This window comes from Mesitornis unicolor, unplaced genomic scaffold (assembly GCF_000695765.1).
Source record: "Mesitornis unicolor isolate BGI_N332 unplaced genomic scaffold, ASM69576v1 scaffold12213, whole genome shotgun sequence".
In the NCBI taxonomy this organism is placed as follows: domain Eukaryota; kingdom Metazoa; phylum Chordata; class Aves; order Mesitornithiformes; family Mesitornithidae; genus Mesitornis; species Mesitornis unicolor.
The window spans coordinates 6,175-14,801 of NW_010175390.1; the positions used below are offsets into that span (position 1 = coordinate 6,175).

The 8,627-nt window shown below is 48.7% G+C and overlaps 1 protein-coding gene across 1 annotated transcript; it reads left to right on the forward strand.

The window, feature by feature from the left end:
• The first annotated feature begins 425 nt into the window (after positions 1–425).
• On the forward strand, positions 426–7,216 carry MIEF1 (mitochondrial elongation factor 1). The gene is made up of 5 exons (XM_010181370.1): positions 426–528; positions 1,700–1,848; positions 2,683–2,863; positions 4,861–5,123; positions 6,238–7,216. Exons 2-5 carry the CDS (start codon positions 1,705–1,707, stop codon positions 7,042–7,044), a joined length of 1,395 nt encoding a protein of 464 aa, XP_010179672.1. The 5' UTR covers positions 426–528; positions 1,700–1,704; the 3' UTR covers positions 7,045–7,216.
• Positions 7,217–8,627: the final 1,411 nt, after the last annotated feature.

The following is an 8,627-nucleotide window of genomic DNA, read 5'->3' on the forward strand; positions in this document are numbered from 1 at the left end:
TCCCGGGCCGCGGAGGATGGTGGTCTGTGGAACCGGGCACGGAGGCGGGGGCGGCGGGAGCGTCCCATGGGGAGGGGAGAAGCTGACTCGGATCGCGCACTTGGTCACCTCTCTCTAGGTCGCCCGTCCCCGATGGCAGCGTGGTCTCGGGAGGCTGTCCTGACCCTCTACCGGGCTCTGCTGCGCCAGGGCCGTGGGCTGCACTACACCGACCAGGATTTCTACCTTGCTTTCATCCGCCGCGAGTTCCGCAAGAACCAGGGACTGGAGCGGCTGGAGGACAAGGAAAGGCAACTGGAAAAGGGACAGGCTTTTTTGCAGAGCAGACTCGGGGGCCTGGTTTAGAGATTCTCTGTAGCTCCCTTTGACACCACTTACTTCCAAATATCTTTCCAAAAATCCCCTCGCCAACCAAAACAGATGAGTAACGCTCCCTGGCTACCACTGTCTTGAAGAAGACTGGAAAGTATTTCCGCAGGCACACCAGGAGGGCTCTCCTGTTCCCTTCACAAATGCATTAGGTCACAGGTAGGTCATTTACAATGACATAACCACGTTTCTCAAGTCACTGTTACAGTTTGCTTTGTAAAGGGTTTTTTCCCTGCTTCGGGCTGAAGAGTGACTGGATTCCTGGTTTATCAAGGCAGGAACATTTCTTCTGAGATTCTCTTGGCCCTAGAAAAACCTCAGGGCAGTTTTAAACTGCCCAAGTCAGGAAGGCTCTGAACCTGTGAAACTGATGTAGAGAACAGATCTCGAGTCAGGTTGGGAGCATTTCCTGGTGGAAATTTCACTGAGGATCCACCTTTGGGTACAGCACTGGCAAAGTGCGTTTTACATACATAGTCAGCCGGCTTAAATTTAAATATCAAGAGCAGGTTAAATGGAAATTGGCGAAAGGAAAAGTACATGTGTAAGCAGATATTACTGTTCATGTTATACGTGACTTGCATGAGAGTCAAAGCCACCAGCCTTGAGGGTAGGAATAAATGTCTGGTGACAGCAAGGCTGCTGTTCCCTTTTTGATGTGGTGTGGTCTCTGCTGTTGATTCTTGGGTGTCTTTGAAGTATCTGAGACCACTGCTGTCCAAAAATGAGTCTGGGAGTGGATGCTTTGAGACTGCCTGTCAGCTGCCGGGAAGATTCTGATTTGTTAGAGACAAGCAGTTGACAATCCCTGTGTTGCCTTGTCTGTGAGCAAAATTGCATGCGTTAGCTTGTTTCCTCATTCTCAAGGTGGCATAAAGAGGGTCATGCTCTGGTTAGGAGGCACAAATTAAAATGAAAATAGCTGAGTGGGCGCAGAGTTTTACACAATATGCAGGATTTTACTGCAAAATACTACTGAAGTAAATCTTACTTCCTCTTTTTAAAAAAAACATTAAGTGATGGCACAATTAAACCTGCTGAAAATAATTAGAGGCCACATCAAAGTTGGGATGTTTTTCTTTGAGTCATAAACAGACCTGGAAGCAAAGAAAGGCTGCCGCTGCAAAACTTGGTCAGAACTGCTCTGTTGTGTCCGTGAGTATGCAGCTCCTCGAGGGAAGATCATTAAAGAGGCTGCAGGGTTAGGTGGTCCCTCCTATAGCTCCATGCTGAGACCCCCAGGGCTGTGAGCATGGAGTGGAAGAGAAGGGAGCGAACCATTGGGGTTGTGGTTATTGACCCGTTTGTTTAATGCTCCTGCTCCTTCCAGGTGAGATGGCAGGCGCTGGGCAGCGCAAAGGGAAAAAGGATGACAATGGCATCGGCACAGCCATCGACTTCGTGCTGTCCAATGCCCGGCTTGTGCTGGGTGTGGGTGGAGCTGCGATGCTGGGCATTGCCACGCTGGCCGTCAAACGGGTGAGTGAGCGCAGGGGCGCTGGAAAGGACGAGTGGGAAACAAAAAGACCTGTGATGCTGGGTAGGATGCAAATGTTGAGCCCTGCACAACTCAGAATCACAGAATCACAGAACGTTAGGGATTGGAAGGGACCTCAAAAGATCATCAAGTCCAATCCCCCTGCCGGAGCAGGAACACCTAGATGAGGTTACACAGGAAGGCGTCCAGGCGGGTTTTGAATGTCTCCAGAGAAGGAGACTCCACTACCTCTCTGGGCAGCCTGGTCCAGTGCTCTGTCACCCTCACTGAGAAGAAGTTTCTTCTCAAATTTAAGTGGAACCTCTTGTGTTCCAGTTTGTGTCCATTACCCCTTGTCCTATCATTGTTTGTCACCGAGAAGAGCCTGGCTCCATCCTCGTGACACTCACCCTTTATATATTTATAAACATTAATGAGGTCTCCCCTCAGTCTCCTCTTCTCCAAGCTAAAGAGACCCAGCTCCCTCAGCCGCTTCTCATAAGGGAGATGCTCCACTCCCTTGATCATCTTTGTAGCCCTACGCTGGACTCTCCAGCAGTTCCCTGTCCTTCTTGAACTGAGGGGCCCAGAACTGAACACAATATTCCAGATGCGGTCTCACCAGGGCAGAGTAGAGGGGGAGGAGAACCTCTCTCGACCTACTCACCACACCCCTTCTGATACACCCCAGGATGCCATTGGCCTTCTTGGCCACAAGGGCACAGTGCTGGCTCATGGTCATCCTGCTGTCCACCAGGACACCCAGGTCCCTTTCCCCTACGTTGCTCTCTAATAGGTCATTCAACTCAAAACTCTGCCTGGTGCTGTTGCTTTAGATGTACGACCGGGCAATCAGTGCTCCCAGCAGCCCCACTCGCCTGAGCCAGTCGGGAAAACGAAGCTGGGAAGAGCCGAACTGGCTGGGCTCCTCCTCGCGCTTACTGACCCAGGACATGAAGACCAACCTCAGCCGCTCCCTGCAGACCCTTCCCACTGATTCTTCGGCCGCAGACGCAGGTAAGGAGCAGGGTAATAGCTCCTGCATTGCAGAATTGGCCAGGCCCATAAACCCTGTGTTCATTTAAAGGAATGCAGGAAAGGGAATACTCTGTCTAGCCCAGGATTTTGACATTTTTCTTTTAAGCAGGTCTACTGGTAACTTCAAAATTATAAATCGGTTTGGGAACTAGTGAATAATAGTAATCTATTTGCGTTCTTCATTCCTTCTCCTGGCTTCATGGTCGTAAGCTTTGCTCTTCCTCAGTCTTTCCTCTTTCAAGCCGAATACTGATTGTACAGGTAATGCAATCTTTCCTCAGAAAAAGCTATTCCGTTCCTTTCAAGGTCTTTGTTGCCTTTCCTTGGACTATTCCAGTTTGTTAGTGTCTTTTAAGAGGGGAATATTCAAATTGTGAACGCACAAGCAATTTCTAGCACCATTTCCTATATTATTTCTACCATCTTCCTACTGATTTTTGTAATGCTCTTTGGCTGTTTAGTGCTGCTTATCACTGAGGTAGTCTTCATCAGGCTATAAAAAGTGCCCTGCAGTCTTCCTTCTGAGTGGGATAATAAGTTATTTAGCATCTGTCAGCGTTTGTTATACGTGTTTAGTTGGGTTTTCTCACTGATTTTACTTTCTGTCCCAGGTCATTTTGGGAGATTTACACTTGGAGATTGAAATTAAAAAATCAGAATCAAGCTTTTAACTTGATTTCCAGATTCTCTGCAAGAAACTCAGCTTCAGGATGGCAATGGATTTTCTGCTGAGGATACATTAAATAACTAGATGGCTCTGTTAATTGGAGTCTAGGTCACTGGATTGGAGTCCCCAGATAGGAGGATTGAGGAATAAAACAATTGATAATGGTATCTTGACTTAAAAAGAATTAAAAACTTAAGATGGAAAAAGGGGTTTTCATGAACAGGCAACAAATTCAGCTTTTCTATGGTTTTGTGGGCTATTTCCTTTTCACACAAACCCTCAAATTTGTCCAAAAGACCCCAGTGGGACAGTAAACAGCAGCTGCTGAGGTTGGGCGAGATGGGTCTGTGCACAGCTGGATCTGCTGTTCTGCAAGTGCTGTGTGGCAAAATGCCTGTTGCCAAACAAATGTGCAACAGCTGATTGCCTTAATGGGGCCACTGATTTGAGAGTTTCTCCTGCACCTGTTGAGTACCACAGCCCTTCCAAACATCTCTTGCATCTGCAAAACTTCTTAATTCTCACTGATAACTTCTGAAACTCTTGGTCTGTATTAAGAGAAGTCTGAAAGATAGATAGGAAGCATTGAGTTATTTCTTTAGGAAACCAGTCAGAAGAAAACAGGGCTTACAGAATCTGTCCAGGTTAGACATTGCTTAATCGTGCGGGCAGCAGCGTAAAGCATTGTATTGCTGATCTGTGCCTGAGAGCAGGCTCTCTGCTCTTTGGTCAGTGGAACTTTGAGGGAGGTTTTCACTGGGGCTATGATTGCCTGAGCTCTGCTGGCCACAGGATCTGTCAGCTCATCATCCTGATGAGTTTTATTTCCAAGTGGCATGATCCTCTCAGATCTCATACCCTAGTCAGGACTGGGTTTTGCTGATAATTTGTAAAACTCCATTACGATGTTAAAAACTTAATGAGATGGCGATGGTGGCTCAAGAGTGTTTTATCCGCTGCTCTGGCATCGTGTTAAAAGCTTCTGAACTGGTCACAGTGCTGAATTTTTGATGGAATTGAACTGAGTTACTGCCCTTGTAGCCGTGAAGATTCCTTCCTTGTACACAATGTTAGTCTTTTCCTGGTTAAATTCCAAATCGAGTTTTCACCTGGTTTGGTACTTGTAGTAGCATCTTTTGAAGCTTCTCAGCACCTCCCTTTTGCCTGGTACCTGTGTATACATACAAAATGTCTGCTGAAAGCTCTTTGAGACCTAGGAGGCTGCACTTCCATGCTGCAGATTTCCTTCAGTGGATCAGTTCACAGTGAAACACTGCAGACTATCTACAGTTTCCCTTCTGTCTTGCAGACTTTTTCCGACCCACAAAGCCCAAGCCATCTGTCAAGAGGAGTCAAGTGGAGCTGAAGAAATCTCGCCTTCGTCTGTCTCTGCAAGAAAAGCTCTTCGCTTATTACCGGCGGAAGGTTGCTATCCCAGCGGATGAGCAGGCCCGGGCCAAGCAAGCAGCTGTGGATATCTGCGCTGAGCTGCGCAGCTTCCTACGTGCCAAGCTGCCGGACATGCCCCTGCGTGACATGTACCTCAGTGGCAGCCTGTACGATGACCTGCAGGTAATTCCTGGAGCCGCGTGATGGGTCATTATTCAGAAGGCTGAGTAGGCAGGGACACTTCAGGCTTCCCTGTTGGCAGTGCTGGCTCAGCACAACATTCCTCTCTAATAAGGCTCCTGGTGTCACCTTTCCCACTGTGGAGCCAGGTGCTGATTTCTGCAGTACTGTTTGCACAGGCACGACCAGGCTCCTCCTGCGTTGTCTGCAAAGCATTTGCTTTTTCCTGGTTTATTTCACTGGATTATCTTAGCCTTTCTTTCTTTCCCTTCTCTCTCTCCTTTTAGCTGTGTTTTTCTTGCTGTTTTTCTGGTAGACCTCTGTGTTCTTTCTGTCCCTTCTGTCTCCTTCCAAATACATGATATTCCCTTAGAACTCCTGTCTATTCATTTAGGTCTTCCCTACTCTTTTTGTTTTTAATGCATGACAGACCTGGATTGGACAGCAGTCCCTGCTGCATATCTCCCTGCTGGCCAGATGCCCATGGCTATAGTGAGTGATTCAGAGGCACACTTTTTTGTTTGAGTCAGAGCTCTGGAATGGAGTGTCAAGTGTCCAGTGAAACTTAGACCTGGGGTCTTAATCTCATTGGTGAAAAGGGACCTTTAAGGTCTTTAATGGCCTTTTTCCAAGCAGTGTGGCAGACTAGGTGAGGGCAGTACCTAGTTGTAGCATAAAATAATTAAACCATGGCAACCTAAGTTTGTGTAGACACGTAATACTCTGCCTCCTGTTTTAAATTATCATGTGGTGTTGCTATGCCCTGGGACAGCTGCATCTCACATCCAAGGAGTGGACTTAGAGTAATAGGAGGCAAAATGATTCATTTTTGTGCAGTCCATGTCAGGTCCTGAAGTATTTAAAGACCTCTAAATAGCACATACCATATAAGCACTAGCTTGGGTTATACCTTGGAGTTATCCCGCTGGCTGTGGGAAATAGTCCTTCAGAATGTCTTTTGACAATGGGAGGCTGTGAATCCCACGCAGAGAGGAGAGTGAGGCAGCTGAATCCTTATTCCAAGTTCCTTTGAAGAGAAGGCTATCTGAAGGTGGTGAATAAAAGTGAATGTGAAGAGAGAAAGCTTGTTCTTACCTACTTTTCTCTCTTGTGAAAGGTAGTGACTGCTGACCACATCCAGCTCATTGTGCCACTGATGCTGGAGCAGAACCTGTGGTCGTGCATCCCGGGAGAGGACACCATCATGAACGTTCCTGGCTTCTACTTGGTGCGTCGGGAAAACCCAGAGTACTTTCCCCGTGGGAGCAGCTACTGGGACCGCTGTGTGGTGGGAGGTTACCTTTCCCCCAAAGCTGTGGCAGACACCTTTGAGAAAGTTGTAGCTGGCTCCATCAACTGGCCAGCCATTGGGTCTCTCTTGGATTATGTGATCCGTCCAGCAGCTCCCCCAGCAGATTTGACGCTGGAAGTCCAGTATGATCCAGAACGGCATCTTTTTATTGACTTTCTACCATCCCTGACCCTGGGCGACATCATCCTTGTGGCCAAACCCCATCGATTGGCCCGTAATGACAATCTGTGGCGACTGAGCCTGCGGCCGGCAGAAACTGCTCGCCTGCGAGCCCTGGACCAGTGCGATTCCGGCTGCCGCTGCTTGTGCCTGAAAATCTTCAAAGCGGTATGCAAGTCAAACCCAGCCCTGGGCCACCTCACTGCCAGCCAACTCACCAATGTCATCCTGCACCTCTCCCAGGAGGAGTCCGACTGGTCCCAGGACATGCTGGCCGATCGCTTCTTGCAGGCGCTGAAGGGGCTGATCCGTTACTTGGAGGCAGGCGTCCTCCCTAGTGCTCTGAACCCCAAGGTGAACTTATTTTCAGAGCTCACCCCCGAAGAAGTGGATGAGTTGGGCTATACCCTCTACAGCTCTCTGTCAGAGCCGGAGGTCTTGCTGCAGACGTAATGGGGCCTTACCTGGGGAAATCTCGATCGAGCTTAGCCAAGGTGGACTGTGATTACTGTGAAATATGTCTCCTCCACTTCTCTCTCTCTCTCTGTCTCCTTTTGGTTCATTATTATTTCCTGCCGTGGAGTTGGTGCTCCCACTGAATTTCTTGGTGCTACGGGTCCATTTCCACCATCTCTGACCCAACAGGTACCAATTGGTTAGGGAAAAGAGGCTAAAACTGCAGCTCTAAGATCTTCACATAAATTCCTTTGATGTTGAAGTGTCTAAAAAAACCCCAAACAACACACACCACCCCTCCAAAAAACCCAAGCTATGCACTTCTTTCTGCTGTAGTACACTTACTGCAGCGAGTCCATTTTGGTCTGAAGAGGGTGGAACTGGGCTGGTAAATCCAGTGACAGTTTTAGCAGACTTGCACTGAGGTCTTTTCCTTCAGTCTGACTTTGCCCCGTGTTTCTTCTTCTGTGCTGTACCACACTGTCTCACTTTCCTCTGCTTTTTGTTTGTTTGGTTTGGTTTGGTATTTTTGGCCTTTTGACCCAGTTGTGCAGGGCAGATGAGTGAGGTGTTTTGGATAGGGCTGTTTGTTGTGTTTGAGTGGATAACGATTACACTGGCAGTAGTTAGGGCTGTAGAGCTTGGCAGAGAAGAATGCCCATGGCTTCTGCTCCTACGTAGCCTTCCCATCGTTCGGGAGTAAGGGCTGAGGCTTGTCCAGTCTGCTGCAACACAACCTCCAGTATGGGCAGTTGTCACCAAAGCTGTCAGGGGAGGAGGAAGCCTTTGTGGTCTGGCTGTGTGATGAGGCCAAAGGAGCAGGGCTTGCCATTCCTGCCCAGCCAGATCTGCTGGGTGTTGCCGGTGGGAATGGCCCCGGGAATGGGGACTGGAGAGCAGGGCGGCTCATTAGATGTCTCTGTGTGGCTTGGAGGAAGAGAAGCTGATTGTAAGGGAGGGGTGGGAGACACACATGAGAACTGGGATATTTTTTTATTCTTCTTTTCCCCAAGAGCTTATGGCTGTCCTGGTTTATAGGAGGAGGAAACAAGACTGCTTGCTTCAAAGGGCTTTGTAATAAGCACATGTAAGCCAGATTCTCACCAGCTGTAAGTCTGTGAAGGCGATAGTGCTGAACTGGTGTCATCAGCCAGATTCTGTCCCATACACTGATACTAGGGTACGTATGCAGAGCTGGCATTTAGAGATCTGATCTCAGTGTGTGTCTTAGTCCTCTCCCCAGCCACCTCAGAACTGAGGCTGCCCGTCCCCTTCCACATTCCCATGTGCTGCCTTTCCAGTGCTCCCAGTTTGCAGTTACTCTTAGAAAGCTGGTGAGGGCACACCTTTCCGTTCGGTCTGTTTCAGGCTGTTGGCACTGCAGTTCTGCCCTCTCCTGTTGACAGCTGCTGTCTGGCCATTCTCCACTGGCTGCCCTCCCATCTGCTGCTGGACTGCGGGATGGGTTTTGGGAGGTAGCTGCCACACTTGGTACCTCCTACATTAGCCACTTGGACTCGGTACACTCTGCATTCAGCCTTCTGGCCTCCTTCGGAAAGGAGGAGAGAGGGTGTCCTGTC

Excerpts from the sequence above, each read along its gene's own strand:
- MIEF1 (XM_010181370.1), top strand. The coding sequence starts at position 1,705 with ATGGCAGGCGCTGGGCAGCGCAAAGGGAAAAAGGATGACAATGGCATC. Across the intron at positions 1,849-2,682 it reads CCACGCTGGCCGTCAAACGG|ATGTACGACCGGGCAATCAG; the intron begins GTGAGTGAGCGC and ends CTGTTGCTTTAG. Across the intron at positions 2,864-4,860 it reads TTCTTCGGCCGCAGACGCAG|ACTTTTTCCGACCCACAAAG; the intron begins GTAAGGAGCAGG and ends TCTGTCTTGCAG.